At 39.7% G+C, this 18,295-nt stretch overlaps 1 protein-coding gene across 1 annotated transcript in view; it reads left to right on the top strand.

The window, feature by feature from the left end:
* Positions 1-2,959: 2,959 nt before the first annotated feature.
* The window catches only part of GRM1 (glutamate receptor, metabotropic 1), a gene marked incomplete at its 5' end in the record, with an annotated part of 37,546 nt that continues 22,210 nt past the window's right edge, over positions 2,960-18,295 (top strand). Inside the window, one exon of the mRNA XM_010184629.1 lies at positions 2,960-3,230. Coding sequence (XP_010182931.1) covers positions 2,960-3,230 — 271 coding nt within the window. The remainder of the gene's footprint in view (positions 3,231-18,295) is intronic.

Below are 18,295 nucleotides of genomic sequence, written 5' to 3' on the forward strand. Positions count from 1 at the left end.
TCTAATAATCCTCCCACGGCTGGTAGGGCTGCACAGCCCCTTAGGGCACCTTTCAGCACAGCCAGCCTGCAGCCACCAGAATGGCAGGCGTCCCCTAAGAGACCAGAGGACTCCTTTTTGCTTCCTTGACTTTCCTGAATGTAGAACAAAGCTCCCATATGGAGTTCAACATGTATGAACTTTTTCTCTGATTCCAGTGCCTTTTCTTCACATTTCTTACACAAAACTTCTCAGACAAATTTAACAATTTGGGGAAGTTGAAGAGAGAACAAAAAAAATTTGGAACCAGAAAGAGATAAAGAAATATTAGGTGACAATCTGTGTTCCAATTTAGGGGAACTTTTCCATCAGCTGCCCTCAGAGAAATTGAACTACACTTTCTCTTGCCTTTGCAGAATTACTCTGCTTTGCCTTCAGAGTGAATGTGGCAATTTTCCAAGCCAAACTTACAGGGGAGGGGAAATAAATCACTCTAATGTTTGGCTGGTAGAAATCCAAGCAGTAGAGAAACTAGTTCCTTTATAGAAAGTCTTGTAAAAAATGGCCCAATTTACTTAATCTTTTTGACTCACTAATGTTTCTGCTTGAGTCTACACTTTGCAAGCCATAAACATTGTGACAAATAATGAAGTAATCATGCAATTAGGACTCAATTACTTATGCTGTAAGAGTGACCTCTTGCTTGTTCTTCTCTCACATAAGAATAAATAAATATTGTGCCTTTTTCTCCCCTCTGGTGCTATTTTATGGCTTGGATTCTGTGAAAACCAGGAATTTTGTTCTCCTGGTTTTACCTTTGTAGGGTTATCTAGACCATGGTCTGTCATGAGGCAGTCAGGGTGCATAGTACATTTGACTAGTTGCCCTCAGCATATGGACAAGTAAGGAGTGTGGGGGATGCAGAGAAGACGAGCTGTGACTTCTTTCCCTCTCCAAAACTCAAGGCAGTCTACTGGGGCGAGGAGCAGGCCTGGAAAAATTGTAGCTTTTGAGCTCTGTGCACTGCTGTTTCAATTCAAGTGCCACAAGTCTGGGCCACGTGTTTATCATTCAGGCTATGTTGGTACGAGACCAGGAGCTGGGTAACCTACATTGCTGGCTGTGGGAAGAAGTGACCCAGCAGATGCTGCATGATTCATCCTGGAAGAGTTGCTTTGGGATACCACATCACACCCACCCCCATTCCACAGCAGGACTTTTCAGCCATCTCCATCTCCTTCCTGTGACCTACTCCCTGTGCCTGCCCCTGCTCTCTGTGCTCATACCACATGTGAGATGCCATATCCATACACATGTATCTCATGCTGCCTGACTCTATGAAGATACTGGTCAGTGGCTTGTAAGCTCAGAAATCTTGGGCAGTTCTACTGCAAGGCTTTGAGAAAGGGGTAACAAAGAAGAAATCCTGGCTTGAAGGTGCCATGCAATGCCGTCCTAAAGTATAGCTTTGTGGCTCCCTGGGCCCAGGTGAGAGGAATCTGTTAATCAGCCAGCTGCCAGATGTCTCATGTTAAATAACTTCCTGCAATAGAGGTTTGGGCCGTGTGTCCCAAATGGAAAGGATTCAGTACGTGGGCTTTCCTGCATTTCCATGGAGACCTGACATTTTTTTCCAGGTGCCTACAGCACAGATGCAGCAGTTAATGTGAATGTCAGCTAAACCGTGTGGATGTTCAGTCTGGTGGCTGGGGACCAAAGACTCACATGTGCCCAATGCATTGTCACACTACAGGTGTTGAACTAGGACTGTGGCAGAGCTTGCTACTTTAAATCTTGTCTGTTTTCTATTGTGGAGTCCCAGGCACATCTAGGACGAGTGTCTCATAAATGTCCTTCATCTGATATGGTCTACACCCCAACACTCTTCTCAAGGCTGTGTGTAAGAGACTCCTAATAAGGACCTTTCTTCAGTCTCTCTGGAGTTAAGGACCAAGCCTCTTTTGGGTGAAAGAGAGACTTCTCTCTTAGTGGCCAATTGCATTTTTCCTCTTGAGCTCTTTGGGAGTGCTTCATCTGTCCTTTTCACAGCAGCAGTGCTGCTGATTTGATTCTGAGGAGAAAGAGCTAGATCTGAGGTGTCAGAATACACTATTTCTCTCATGACATGCCCAGCATATTAAAATTAAGCCCTAATGGCTGACTTATATTTGCACTTAAATTAGACTGTAATAGCACTGTTCTTAGGGGACCTTAATAAGAACTGGAGAATGACACTAAATCAATGAACTTCTTGTTAAAATAACTAAACCAAAACTCAGATGCTAAGCCCAATGGACTTTGTTCAAACCTGTTAAAATACACTTTCCATCAAATAATGTTGCCAAGAAAGGGTTTTATATTCAGGTTTTGAAGAGTATCTCTTATATGAATAAATAAATAAAATTGACTGTTTAAAAAAATGAAAAGAAGAAGAAAGAAAGAAAAAAAAAGGATGTTATCACAAATCCCATGCAGCGCGAGAATAGCATGTGGTTTTCTTTTTAGTTTGGACAACTTTATCAAGTATTCTTATTCTATTCTCTTTCAACACAATGCATTTCTTACTTTATGTTTGATTTGAGTTACTCTTCTAGCTGTAAGATCCGTGCATGCTGAGATCTCTTCTGCAAAACACTCAGGATCCTGGCTCAGTTTCCTTTCCATTGATATTAATTCTTTCAGCTTCCAACCCTTACAGGATAGCCTAAATAAAGCAGAATCTCTTCAGTCATAAAAACATCACATCAGAAGCTATGCCTAAAAACCCTTTTCAGAGGGACAAAGATAAATCCTCTTCATTCCAGATGAGTTAATGAGAACTCTGCACAAAATCGGTCAGACTGCTTATTACAAGTCTCCATCACTGTGCTTTTGTCTTTCCCTCTCTGCCTGAATTTTAGACATACCTTTAGGTTGCCCCTTGATCACTTGCTTCCAAGGGTAATGGCCTGCCTTTGGCTGGTTGCTATTTCAAAACAAGCTTCCTGTAATAAGTGTGTTTTTGCCTCTTTTCAGTGATGGCTGGGCAGACCGAGATGAAGTCATCGAAGGCTACGAACCTGAAGCAAATGGAGGCATCACTATCAAACTGCAGTCTCCAGAGGTTTTGTCATTTGATGACTACTATCTGAAGCTGCGTCTGGACACCAACACCCGCAACCCATGGTTTCCTGAGTTCTGGCAACACAGATTTCAGTGCCGGATCCCGGGGCACCCACTAGAGAATCCCAATTTCCAGAAGAACTGCACTGGTAACCTGTGAACTATTTTCCTGTTTTAATCTGTGCTCTGTCAAAAGTTTGTCTTTGGTTATTTGTTTGTTTGTTAGTTTGTTTAATGTATAAAACATTGGTGAAAAGTACCAACCTCATATTGTACAGATATAAATCCCAGCTCTGATGGAAGTATGTCTGGTACTGGTTGCACAGCCTCCTCTAAATTTAGTTCTGCTCTGTTACAGAGTGACTTGTTCCCTTTTCATGTTTTAGGGCAATACTGAGAGTGATAAGAGTGTACAAGTTTGTAATATGGCTTGTGAAAAATATGTAACCATTAAATTTTACCAGAAATAGGAACAAATTTAAACTTTTTTTCTCAAAGTCAGATTTTTTGATCTGCTGAATAATCAGGAAATTCACAGCAAATATTATGGCAAAAAATTATTTTAAAGAAAATTGAGTCTTAAAATTGACCAGCCATCTCCTTCTCTATTTCTTTTCTTCACCCATGGAAACATATATAGTTTTATCCACTATGTAACACTCATATAAAAAACACATTGTCCTACAGATAGAAGTAACTCTTATCTCATAGCAAGAAAAGTGTATCTGTGCACAGACAGGTTTTCTCTTCCATAGTAGAATCTGAGAAAATAAACTAAAATGTTTCAGTAAGATTAGTAAATTGAGTAGTAGGGGATCACTTTTCTGTAAAATACTTGCTGAATAATTTTTGCAAATATTTTGTAAATATTTCATTTCTAGTCAATGTCTTCTCTTCTCCATCAGTAGCACCTCTTGACAACAGCTCCCACATTACCTTTTTTTCCCCCTCAGTTCTCTTATTAACAGCTGAGACATTTCACCAAATACTGTCACTGACTCAAAACTGGCCTGTCGTGATGACTGGCAGACAAGCTGGCCCATCTGGGTGCTCAGGGGCTAGCAGCAAGGCATACAAGCTAAATAAATATTGTGGTTATACTGGTATTTTTTCCTTAGAGAATTCATTAACTTTGGACTCTACCAAAATGTTGATTTGATATATACATTTAATTGGCTTTGAGACTGCTTCAGCTCAGATGAAGGAGTTAATATAGGCCAACAAAGGCAGAAATTACTAAGGAGAGGTTGAATGATGGACGCACAGTGCAAATGCATAGCCTTCTTTCTCAAGAAAAGACACTTAAAATGGCATTGTTTTGTTCATTCCATTCACATAAATAAATTTCATGCTGATACTCTATAAAAAGGTCTAATTTCTGAGGTATCTCAGGAGCTGTTGTAAACATGAGTAGTTTGTTATCCAGCATCTGATTCATGATGAAACTAAAGCTTTAGTCTGAAGCAGCATGGTCATTCTTTATCTGCTGCAGCAAAGGCAAATACCAAGTGGTGAATTCAAAACAGCCAAGATGGGGTACTTCTGCACAGAATGCGTACATGAGTTTTCAGACAGTGGTTGCTCTAAGATTGTATTTGATTCAAAAAGCAATTAGACAATTTCATAGAAGAAAATAAGGGCTGTTTTATGGCAAAAAAACCCCATCACCCCAAACTGGCTCAGGAAATCCCAGAGTTGAAGCCACTGGATATTGGGGAGAATGCTGCAGAGGTACTGTTACATGCCTGCCCTGGTATCCCATGCTTCTCAATGCATCAAGTATCAGAGACAGGAAACACTACATTCTAATAATACTAATGAAACACAAAAAACCATTTGTCTACATTCTGACTCTGACAGTTAATAGTCATTATTCAGGCACTCTTAAGTCTCCCTCTTCTAAAAACCTGTAGGTTTTTGCATGAAGCTTCAAAATGTGTGATACTTTTTAGGCTTGGCTGAAGAGCAATTAGCTCTTCAATCTGGTGGTGAACCTCTGATAAATATTCACACAGGTTTATCACACACAACTGAGAAGTTCACAAATGTCCAAAATCACCCGAGGGAAGCACCACAAGCTATCTATTCCTAATAATTGCATACTTACAGAATCAAGACTACTACAGCAAGTCTGAGGCCAATAAAATATTGTATTTTCTTTAGCTGCACAGAGCTGACTGGTGACTGTCTGGCACAACCAGATCTTTCTGCACAAGTATCTTTATCTGGCCTTTCTGCAGGGTTAAGAATGTAACTTCAAATACTAATAGCTTCAAAGCTTGCAGGTGTACCCTTTTTCTCCAAGGCAGTCTGGTATGACAGTGCCAAGAAACTGCCTTCTTCACCTCTCACAGGTTTGGAGACAGGCCTATTCACAAGCTCTCTGTAAAAATAAGAAGTCTGAATTGCCTCTTCCCTCCTTTTCAAAGTATCACCATGCACAAATTTGAAGGAAAGAACCCATGCTGCTCAATAAATAGTAAGTGCTAATATTTGAAATCCATTAAAATTACCAATAGATTAAGTTCTGACCTCGCTGTGGTACTACACATTTAAGTACTGCTGCTGCTACCGCATCACTCCAGCAAAATTATCAGTATTCAATACTGGTACTGAGCACCTTAACTCCATTATATCTAAGAGCTTTCACTCTTACCTCACAGTATTCTGTCAATATTCCTGTAACAAGGTATATAGGGTCCTGCATTATGGAAAAAGCTGAGGCCCCTGCGATCCCAGGTGTCCATGCACATTATTAGCATGCATCGTGACTATCTCTGGGTCCTGATCTGTTCTACATTCCAGAAGTGCACTGGTAGTCCTTACTGAGAACAAAGCATACCCCCACTTTTGCATAAACAGAAATTGATTCAAAGACAGGAGATTGCTCAAGTTCATCTTTCATGTCTGGAGAGTGAACATCTCAGGAAACTATCTAATGAAAATTAAAACCGAGGACAAAAATACTTGTGATATTTAGAGGAGCATAGTGTATTTGTATTTACCCAGCAGTGGGTTGCCTAGGAGCAACCAGAAACAAAAAAAAGAAAAGGCAGTGTTGTTTTCTGACTACCTTATTAAAAAGGATTCAAAATCCTTGGGCCTATCCATTTTGAAAAGGAGATTAATTGCAAAGTTTGTATTTGAGAATCTTCAATTACTGCCTGCCCAGTATAATTTTCTCATATACAACCTAATCACTTTACTGAGTGATTTATTCAGAATTGCCACTGGAATATGAAGTTCAATTTTTAGCACTCTTGGATAGGCAAGGACTTCTCCCCAAGCAATTACAGCTGCTGCATTTGCAGTTTCTCACACCCTCTTACTGTTGAGTCAGCACTAGCTTGGGATTTGCAGGCTTTCTACAAAGCAAGGGAAAGTCATTTCCTAGAAATCCCTCTTCTCTGATGACAGGAATTACTGCTTGAATTCCCTTATTCAGTCCCTGAGAAGACTGATGTTGTCCTTCAGGAATTCTTATGTTACACTGAGCTCTGAATGTACATGTGTAATTTTTGAGAAAAAATGTCTATCTGGTTTAAGTACTATGGAAGGGAAAAAGTCCAAGTGCCTTCTACTCTGTGAAGTCTGTTGGATGCCCAATAATTGGCCACATTTTCAGAATAGCTTATCTGGATGTACTAGGACTATATAGTAGTAGCAGAAATTCTTGGGAAGAGAAGACAACCATCAAGAGTTTTGCAGTGACTGCTCTTTTGGATTGTCCCTTCTTGCTAAAATGAAACAACTTACTTTTCCCACTTGGGTGGCAGCCAAATGAGTGGGAGCTATTTTTGACTCATTCCTTACTAATGCAGCCAAATTCCTTTCATAAGGGAATGCCTCTCTCCATTTCTCTCTCTCTTCCTGTGCTGTAGAAGATATTCTTCTTCAACGCAGTAAGATTCAAGTCTATAAGTTTTCTTATATGTAGATGTATTTGATCTGGCTGGGATGGAAACCCTGTAGAAGCCCCTTTAGTGATATATTTTGTATTTGTAGCTAGAACCATGTTGATAACACACTAATGTTTTGGCTACTGCTGAGCAGTGCTTGCCCAGTGTTGAGTGCTTGCACAGCACTCTCCAACCCTGTCCCAAACACCAGTAGTCAGGAGGTGGGCAGAAGACTGGTAGAGGACATAACCTAGACAGCTGACCTAAACTGATGAGAGCAATATTGCATATATAGAGTTCTTAAACTATCCATGTCACTAAGGTACTTCCAATGTTTTCCACATAGTAGCTACATTCTTTAGGAAACAAAGCATGTCCTGCAACTCTGCATGGATCTCTGACTTACCAAGAGGTTCAGATATTCTCACCATTCTTCATGCCCTTCAGATGAAAACTCAGACCAGAGCAGACCATTTTAACACTAACAGAAAAAAGCTGTTTCTGAATCTGAGGTACTAAGAAGCTACCTAACTCAGGGTGGACCTGACTTTAAGTTCTCTTAGCACACAACCTCAGGCACTGCCTCAAGCAATAGTCACAACTTGCCTCAGTTCATCATACAGCTCAGTCTTTTCCACATTTTGGAGATTATGCAGAGATTGTATGCAGAGATTATGCAAGATTAGGCGATAGACTGTGTATGCCAGGCAATGCACTTCAGATATCCCTCCAACAGTCTGGTAGGATGCTTTCTTCTCCCTGATCTGATGGAAATAGCCCAAATGGAAGTGTTTTTCTCCACAGAAAACTACAGCGACAAATATTTCTCTGTTGGACTTAGTGAGCCCATGTAGGCCATAATTAAATGCAAGTCACATTCATGCAGAAATTATGTAGAACTCACTGCAGTGCAAACACTTGTATGGAGGTCTAACTGCTCTTTTACAGAGTGCCTTATTCACTTTCTGGCAGATAATGCTGTAGTTTATGTAAACTGATTAGGATGAGTGCTCCTCTGCACCACAAGAGAGAGTTATGAAATTGGTTATGGAACTGATGCAAACATCAGATTATACTCACAGCAGTTCACCTGCTGGGACAACAAAATACATTGGTAGGCAAATAGCACAGACATTTTTCAACAGAGTGAAGTGGAACAAAGCAGGCAATTCATGATTCATTCATCGATTCAGTTGATCTTTGAGGAGAAGTATTATTTGTCAGTGAATGTATTTGTTGCAGACAAGAACAAGAAATGTAGATTTTTTTGTTCCAAAGGAGGGCACAATCCAAGTTCCCTGTAGGATGCTTACTCATACCTTGGTCATGCCATAAGGATTGCTTTATCTGATAATTTCTGTCTTGGTCCAAAAGAAATACAAACAATCAGTCTGAGTACAGCCAGAATCAGACAATCACTCAGTCCTGAAGGCAGCTCAGGAAGACTGTAGTCCAAAACCTGCTTAAAGCAGGATAAACTGTGAGTTTGGACCAGGTTGCTCAGGGTTTTATTTACTGGGGCCTTGAAAACCTTGAAGGATGAAGGTGGCACAGTGTCTTTGGGCAACCTGTCCTATTGTTTGAATGTGAAAAAGTTTTGCCTCATATTCAGTCTGAACCACTCTTGTTTCAAGTTATGCCCATCATTTCCTACCCTCCCACCATGCTTCTCTGTGAAGAACCTATCTCTCTCTTCTCAGTGACTACCCCATAGGTATGAGGGGCTGTTGTAAGGTTCCCCTGCAGCAATCTCTCCTTCACGCTGAACAAGCCCAAGTCCTTCAGCCTTGAGCTTCCCAGCCAAAGGGCAAGGACTGTAGCTACAGATCATCTTGATGGCCCTCTGCTGAATATGTTCCAGGTTATCAGTGTCTTTTCTGTATTAGGGGTTCACAAACTGTGTGCAGTATTCTAGATGCAGCCTGATGAGTGCAAAGTAAAGGGTGGTGGTACTGAGGAGGTGATCACATGCTGCAGTCACTGGCTGTGCTGTCAATACAACCCAGGATGCTGCTTGCCTTCATTCCAGCCAAGGATCTGTACAGCCATCATATTCGTTTGTCAAATTTGGTTCTAAGGAGCTGTATCTTTTCCCATCTGCTTTCTGCAACAGCAGACTTGCTCAGAAAAAGGATGTAAGCTTTTGTCATACCCAAGTAGTCCTGAATGTCCATCATAAATCTTCATAGAATGTCAAATCATGGACAGAACATAATAATGGTAGCATAAAAGAGCTTGTGAGGAAGACTAAATATTCCAGAAAAGGCATTTATGCTTTGGAATGAATAATTCAGAGTCATACTTCTTGAGACAAAATTTACAGGATTATTTTGTCACTGTAAAGTCTTTGAATCATTCGCTTTGCTTCATATAGCTATAATCTGAAAGAGATGCAGAGCATGGTGCAGAAATGTTTTAGATATCAGAGACTCACACAGCAACATACACAAAGAGCAGTGCAGTGTTACATGAACATACTGGTTCAAGCAAAGATGTAGAATAGTTACGCCTATAAGACATTTTACCCAAGCTACTAAATAAAATCATTTCAACAAGTGCTTGTGGAGCTGGCTTGACTTGTGTGCCTCTAGTTAAAATTTCTCTGAAAAGCATCCCTAAGTGTTTGCCACCATTATCACCCACTCATTAAAAAGTAACTAATTTTATCTTCTTCAAACAGAGTCCTTATAGTTTTAGTGAGGTTGGGTTTTTTTCTGACAGAGGATAATAGCATCTTTTTAGAAAGTGACTCTACTGATGGTTGTCATGATGTTTGTTTTCCCATAACTGTCTTTGAAGCTCTCCTTGATTGCACTTATTGCACCAGATAGGAATATAGAACACTGATGGCTGGCCTATTCCCATCCTCAGACAGTTTTGTACTTGGTTAATGCATGTTTCAGACTACATCCAGTTCACCAGAAATGTAGTTCAGAGTGTCTTTTAATCAAGGATTTTTTTTTCAAGACCCATCTTAGTTTTGATGAGTTTATATGAGAAAACATGGGGCCCTCATTTTCTCGTATCAGTGGACAAAGCATTCCAGAATATGTACTTGGTTTTTCCTACACTTTGCTGAAAGGATGTATGCATTTACAGTGAGAGTTGATCTGATTGGTTTTCAGAGTGCTTCTTTCAGGTTATGTTGTGAGTTGGACAAATTAGATCCAGCACACATTATTAGTGCTCATTCTACTGTGTCAGGGATGCTCATGGGTGTTTCTCTAAGAACATTCCTTTAATCTCAACATCTACAAGGCTCCCCCATGGAGCTCCTGTCCCATGAGACTTTGCATCAGCAGAAGCACCTACAGTAGGAGCAACTGGCACTACAACAGGTTAGAAAAGTTAATTATAAGACAGTAGCCTGAGCGCACACACTGCCAGGTCTGTCACTGCTTGTAAATCCCATGTGGTATAAAGGAGGCACATTCATAAGCTTTTGAAGAGGAAATAAAGCTATTGACATGCCATGACTTCTTCAGGGTGTGTTGTACATTATGTATTCCGTGACTCACCCATCCTAACCCCATGCTTTGGGGTCTTTGCAGTACAGAAGGAGCTGAGTCCTGGGTCACTGGGTCCTGAGTCTCTTTATCCTTAGTATGAGGCAGGAAATCCTGGGATTCATCCCACAGTAGTGATCAAAACTGATCTCAATTTCATGGGCACCTGGAATGAAGCCTATTAGGGAAAACTTGTCTGGAAGAACTCTAGTTGCTACAATTTTTAACCAAGGCTTTTTTACAGTAGATAAGACAGGAGCTCTGTAGTTTCATTTTATTTCCCAGATAAGGTTACAGAGAGCTTTTAAGACTTAAAGAGGAGAAAGATTAATAATGTGCTTTGATAAATCACATTAATTATTTGGAGAAGACATTATCTGTGGCCAGGTTTCTGTTCGTTTGCTTCTAGCTTCTTATTTCTGTGTTTTGAATAAAGCAGCTACTGTTATCTAATTTTTTATATTTCCAAAAATACTTTTAAACCAGGCTGTCAATCAAAATGCAACAACAATAAATATTTTTCTTCTTTTGGATCCATGAAAAATGAGATCATCATCAAAAAAAGGAAAGAAGCAGTATACATATACCTTTGTAAACAATGTAGAAGACAGTTTACAGAACACATTCACAGCAGGTTATGACAAAAGTTTTCTGAATCTAATATTTACACCTACATTTTCCATTGTGGGTTTTAACAGCCAAAGTTTCCACTTCTAGGATTGAAACAATCCTTGGGTAGGCTTGTGACATTCAGCTTTCTCCATTACATGAGTAAACTGGTGGTGCTGCAAAGGAACAGGACACGAGTCATGTTCCCTTGTGCCTTCTTGGTGCTGCTGTCTCCTGCGCCTGGAGAGTGATGAGGGGTCACTCCTGGCCGCTCAGATTGTCACAGGTGCTTTGAACTTGCATCAGGAGTGTTGTGAGGACAACAGCATGCAATTAAAATTAATTGACTTGTTCTTAGAAATCAATTGTTTGTCCAGGTCACGCATCAGAACAATTAGTCCAGATAGAAGCATTTAACTAAATCAGTAAGTAAATCAGATAACACAGGTAACTGGTCTGAAAACAAGGTCAACTGCATGCTGTCAGCCCAGTCTTTTATTAGATCACATCTTTCCTTTCCTCATTTACCTGTAGGTGGATAGTTTTTAAAGTCAGCTTGCAACTTTACGGATTGTCATTATTGGCACCATTACCTCATAAATACAGGTGCAAAGGAGATTCCACAAATGCTATTATATGAAGGTACAGACCTGCACACTCACACATCTAGCTGCAGCCCAGAGGTAGCCTTTGTGCACGAGGGTATTTTCTGAAAAATAGCCAATAGAGTTCTTAAAATAAATTGATTCCTCAAAAGATCTCTGGCCAGCAGTAGCATAAAGAGCAATAAGTTATGAGCCTGAGTAGTAAAACTTGAACCATACAAAACTCAGCCTTTTCTACTCAGCATAAGCTGTACTGGTATCCATAAGAAGAATAATCTGGTGGAAGGTGTGTTCTCCAAAGAGTACTGCCAGAATGAACTTTTGTTTTCCCACTCATACTGGGAGGTCTGCAGGACCACAGGAGTCTGCTAGTGTAGAGGGAACAAGGGAAAAATAATGAAAAGAGCTACTGCAGCTAGGCTGGGCTGCTGGCTGAGCCAGAGAGGGCCACTGCACACAGCAAGATGCGAGATAAGATGATTTCCAAATGTTTCCTTCAGCTCATATTTTTGAGATTCATATAATAGAAAGCAGCTTTGAAGGAACCTGCAAGTTCAAACCTTTCATTTAGCTCTGGATTCAGGCTCAGCTCTATAAGGATGGAAAATCAGGACTATTCTCTTCAAAGCAATAGCACTCTAAACATCGTGCTATGCAGTGTACTCTCTGCTTTCTGCAAAGGCCAGTTTACTCTGCGTGTCTTCCAGGTTTATTTTGTCTAAAAATTCACAACACAAGGGTCCATTTTCCTGTCAGATCTTAAGTACTTCAGTAATCTGGGTTTGGCTGGGCTAGATAGCCCTTTTTTTTTTTTGCATTGTCACAATTAGATACACCCAGGAAAAAAGGAGGTGTACTAAATTGAATGCTTTTCAAATTCTTTCAGATCTGAAAGAATTTTGCTTCTACTTTTCTGTTGAATGTAATGTGTGAATAAAGATTAAGGCCACTTATTTTATCTTCTGATTTGCTTAGCTGTAGTTCTCTGCTAATCAGCAGTGCATTGTCCTTACACAGACATCATTCAGAAGCTTCTAATATTAGCTTAGCTTTACAATGAATCTTTTCTGCGATACTGTACTTGAACACAGCTCTAGGCATATGTCCAGTTAAGGGGAAAATAAAGTGGATCTCTGTGATCTGTGTATTTGCGATTAATGTATTGCATATTGAAAGGATTAAAAGGGAATATTTGGATTCTCCTAACAATAATTTAAAAACTAGACTTAATTTAAACCAAAAACTGTGAGTGTGCTATGTTAAATTATAATGCGGTCCAGCTAGGCACTAGTCAGGGTGGCAGAGGCTACTTTGCTCCTCAGCTCCTGAGCAGCTGGGAAGCAAGGGGAGTCTCTGAGAGCAACCACATGGCTGCAGGGCTGCTGCATAGCCTGGGTGCACAGTGATTACTTGCATTGCACATGCAAAATCATAGAATCATAGAATCATAGAATGGCTTTGGTTGGCACTTGATGATCTCAGAGGTCATTTCCAGTCTCAGTAATTCTGTGATTCTGTGACCTTTAAGATCATCAAGTCCAACCATCGAACCAGCACTAAATCCTCCACTAGACCATATCCCACAACGTATCTACTAATCTTTTAAACACCTCCAGGGATGGTGACTCAGCCACCTTCCTGGGCAGCCTGTTCCAGTGCTTGACAACTCTTTCAGTAAAGAAATTCCTCCTAATATCCAACCTAAACCTCCCCTGGCACAACTTAAGGCCATTACCCCTTGTACTACCACTAGCTAAAAAATCCACCCCATTGGCATGTAACCATGTAGTTCCAGGAAGCTAGCCCTTCTGACAGAAGGTTACTGGTGTGAGGATGAGGTTACAGTCTATTTAAAAAACAAAACAGAACAGAACAAAACAAACAAACAAAAAACAAACAGAAAAACCCAATGCAAAACCAACAGTAAACTTGGCAAAGGAGAAATTTGGAGGGACCTATATTTCTGCAAAAGTGAGACACATTAGTGCTCATACTGACTTGTATTTGGGCAGCTAATGCTGGTGTTCTTAATATCACGTTAACGTTAAGAACAGAAGTCAGGAAGAAGTGGTTTGTTCTTTTAGAACAGTAATAAAAGAAAAAGAAAACCAATAGTACTGTCTGTCATGCAAGAATTCTGAAACCCATCTTGAATCGGTAGTGTTTTAAAGTGTGATAAACATTAAATATCCCTCCTGACTATTCCTCAGACTCATACAGAACCATTGGAATTTGACATAGGAAAAGACAAGTTAGGCCAACTAGGCTCCCAGCCACAGGATGGTATCCTACCTATGGGGAGTACTTGGTCTGATATTAACATGAGATATTGACTCATACCTTGGAAGACCTCAGGATCTCTTGCCCATAGACTGACAACTATGAGCTAGTACTTTAATGTTTACAAGTCTAGATCATGAATGGAGAAGGGTTTATGTGATTTGTTCCGTTTGCTGTCTCCATGCCAGCTAAGAGCAGAGATCTCCAGAGAGGATAGGTTAATGAATATATGTATTTTACTATCTTAATCTTATTTTTACACTCTGATTTACAGACCCTGACTAATAGTTTTGAGTGTTGTACTGGTGCCGAATATTTAACATATGATGACACTAGAGTTCTATTAACTTCTTTGCCCCATTCAGTGGTAATACATTCTATGTTTAATATGAAGGTTGCTTATTTTCAACTCTGAACTAGCATTTTCCGATGAAGATGCCCAAAATTAGGGTCCTGAAAAGCATGCTCTGAGACCTAGATAAATTGGCCTGATTTTTAAGGGTACTGATCTCTCGTAATTCCCATGGTAGTCAACAGGAGTTAGAGAAGTTCAGGTATTAATCAAGACAATTAATTAGATGCCTGAATATGTATTCAGGTTTCTAATTTAAGTATCTAAGGTGGTTAATGTTCTGAAAGTTGCAGCACAATTAATGAATTCTGTCTCTTTCTTTCAGATAAAGTCTCAGGCTTCACATGAAAAGCATGACATTTGAAATTTAATCAGTCCTATTTCCTGTGTTTTTCATTTTTCTATCATTGTGTGTTATAATAGGGTATCTGTAGGGGTATCTGACTCAACTTGGTTTTTGTTTAATTAAGAGCAAAAAGCATGATCAAAACTAGGCAAATAACATAAAAATCTGCAAATGTTTCTTTAAATTTGTAAATTAATTGATTTTAAGAGTGTTCATTCCTGTCTCATGTAAGAGTAGCAGCAACTCATTATCAGCTAGACTTGTTCCAAATAACAGATCTGTTAAGAATAGTAGTTCTAAATATGTCTTTAATGGAATGTGTGAATACGACAACAAGGTTACATAGTTACCTGAGGAAGAATGGAAGACTGAAGGCTGGGTTTTCTATCTTTTTTTAATCGTTTCTCTACAGGTGTTCAGGTCAGGTAGAAAATGGGCTCTGTGGAATCCTGTCCTTAGAGAGACTGGGTCAGGATCCAGGATGGCACTGGAGGAAGTCTGTAAAGAAAGCAAGAGAAGCAGGGACATCCAAGAGCTCTGTGATAATAACTAATTGCATTAAAACAGTGCCTGAGGCTTTGGCAGCACGAGCACTTGTGGGACCCTGCAGAGTCTGAGAGGCTCAGAGGTAGCCTGTTTTTGGACCAGGATCAACAGAAGAAGCTATAGGACACACAGTAAGAGTAACAAATGGAATTCCCTGTTGTCATATTCCCAAGAAAGGGGACAGAAGAGAAAATAATTTTTAAAAAAGGGGAAAGAATGAAAGTCAAGGAATAACTTGGGACTGGATTGTGATGCCAGATCAGAATATGGTTGCTGACCAGGACCAGACAGGTAAAAGCCCTTCTTTCCATTAACCCTGTCTGTGAATCTTCCAATAAAATAACCGTGCTATAGCTTATGTCGTTTAAACACAGAGATTGAACTTAACCACTCAAATGCTTTAGTCAGCATTAAATTTTAGTCAGCTAATGAAATAATAAGATGGATTTCAGATGCTATATTTGGCTTCAAAATCAGTGTCTCTGCTTATTACATGCACAAAACATTCAATCAAGGAACAAAAAAAAATCAGCTGGCATATTTTATTCCTGTTTACAAGATGAAATATTCATTTCTAATTAAAATAGGAGCTGAGAAATAATGTCTTGCTGCAGAAGCTAAATAATAATTACAAATAAATAATAGAACATATTGTGGTCATTTTGCAGGCAGTCTGTACACAGTCCAGCTTTTAAGAAAAACAAATTAATCATAATAATTATTTGTCAACCTCTCATAATAATTACTTTCTGTCTCTAAGAAATGCAGTGGAGTCACTTCAGATTATCTTCTATGTTGCCTGTTTCTAGAATGAACATGTCATTTAGTGTTATGTCATAACTATCTGAATTAGAGTAGATTTTTTTTTAAGCCTAAGCTGCTTCCAACTTGATGGATTCCCCAAGTTCAGAATCACAAGCAGAGTTTTATTGATCTCTAATTTTAAGTCTTCAGTGTGATCATTCATTATGTTTGGTTATTTGACCACAGGCACTAATAAGCTGCTGCCATTCCATGCCAGATTCCTGGTCAGTCTTCCAATAGGTGAGCACAGGATTTTATTTGGAGATTAATTTCCGTAGCTTAGAAGGGCCCAATACGATTGTTTTTTTCCGATTAGCAAGTAGGTGAAATATCTTTACAGCTTAGTCTCTTCATGATGAATTTAATTCCAAACATCTTAATTAAAATGTGTGTAATAATGAAAGTTCATGATTTCATGTGCATTATGACAGCTTTAAGTATACTCCCAGTTTGGTGCATGAATGCAGCAGTGAAAGAGATGGCAAATAAATACAAAGTCACATTATTTTTCAAGCCATTTGAATTGGTACTGAACAGTTTTTGCTTGGGAGTCCAAGATACAGAAATTTATTTATCTTAAATAGGAACAGTTATTTTCCTCTGTTGTTTTCCAGTATATTAATTCCAAACGACAGCAATTAAGAAAATAGTCAAAATGAGGTAATCAATAACCTTAAAACTTAACCTTTTTGCCAATTTTTCTTTATGATCGCTTCCAACCCAAACTGTTCTATGATTCTATATGAATCTATAATTTTGTGAATTGTATTTCTCAAGCTGATGGCATGGAAAGAACACATACAAATATAACAGGTGTGGGTCTTTATTTTTCTTTTGAAGGGGGCTGGTTTTTTTACCCTGCATGGAGCTATTATCTGTGTATCCTTCAGTTTCTACTTCATTAAAAAAGTCTTCACTGCAGAGTTATTTTATCGTGATCGTTTCACTAAAATCTCAGAACAAACAAAAGCAATAACAGCTTATAGCAGTGGATTTGCACAGAAAAAGTTTCAAACACCAGCTTGCAAGATTGTTTAGAGGAAAAAGAATCTCAGAAAGTCATCCTCATAGGGCTATAAGCCCTATTTTTTTTCTTAAGTAAAATTCTTTATAAAGAATTTTAGCCCAATGGGAAGAAACAGAGAGTCTTCGGGCCGCAATGTGATCCCCTGTAGAAGCTTTATTAGGCTGATGAGCTTCTGTCAAGCCACCTGCTATAAGTTGATCTCTCCAGACCTGCATTTACCAGCATGTGCCATATACATTAACATGCAGAGAAAGTTCTCTGCTTGTTATCCAGGTTCTTGCTCATTTTCCTGTTGCTGAGAATAATTTCTGTGGATGTGTAACCTTGCAATTTGTCAACTCTCCGATCAGTTTCTTTCAGCTCTTACTGATAGGAATCACAAATATGTGGGGACAATTTGTGTAGATTGCAAACCTGTGATGGTACCAAGCTACACCTTGCCAGGGGCAGCCTAGTGAAGGAAGCAACAGCCCTCTCCCAGGGTGGTTGGCATGCAGACAGCTGTGTTGCTAGCTTAGCCTTAGGTGGTACATAGTATTTCCCTTTGAGTTCTTTCTCTTACTGCTAACGAACACAAGAGACAGAGCAGGCACACAGATTTACAGAGAAGGGGAAAAAGAACTTTTCTCCACTACAGGTGTCTTTTGCACTCACCTGCCTCCCACTCCAGCAATGCTGTGCTGGTGAAGTGACGCTGCCAGCTGCTAAGAAGGTCTCCAGCTTCTTTCTAACCTCTTTCCAAAGGTAGAGAAGAGCTGCAGCATTGCACATCAGCTGGGAGTGTTTGTGAATATATAACATCGCACTCAGACATGCACTGTCTGCTCACCTCAGCACTGCCACATACAGACATCAGGTATGCCCACTCTTCCCATTTGCTTGAAGCTGCAGGCCAGCCTTTGGGAAATGAGAGTCTTCTCATCCCCTGTTTAGCTCCTTTGGGTCAGTAGAAAGGAGATGTGTGAGAAAAGCTCTCTCTGCTCTCTTGGGTACAGGCACATTTGAACACAGCTTTGTCATCTCCCACAGTGTGAGCATGAGTTATGTGCATTGTCACTTGGTGTTTACATCTCAAATCTGCTTTTTCTAAAGTCATATAGTTGTGTGAGAATCGGAATGTCCCTGGGGTGAGGCAAAAAGGGCAGAGAGGAGAAGTGAGCTTCAGGCTCCTGTGTCTGCTAAGCAAAGTGTGTTGACTGGGCTAAGCAGCAGCAGTTCAAAAGAGAAGTTTTCTTATGTT

The sequence above is a fragment of the Mesitornis unicolor genome, unplaced genomic scaffold, assembly GCF_000695765.1.
Source record: "Mesitornis unicolor isolate BGI_N332 unplaced genomic scaffold, ASM69576v1 scaffold4605, whole genome shotgun sequence".
NCBI classification, from domain to species: Eukaryota; Metazoa; Chordata; class Aves; order Mesitornithiformes; family Mesitornithidae; genus Mesitornis; species Mesitornis unicolor.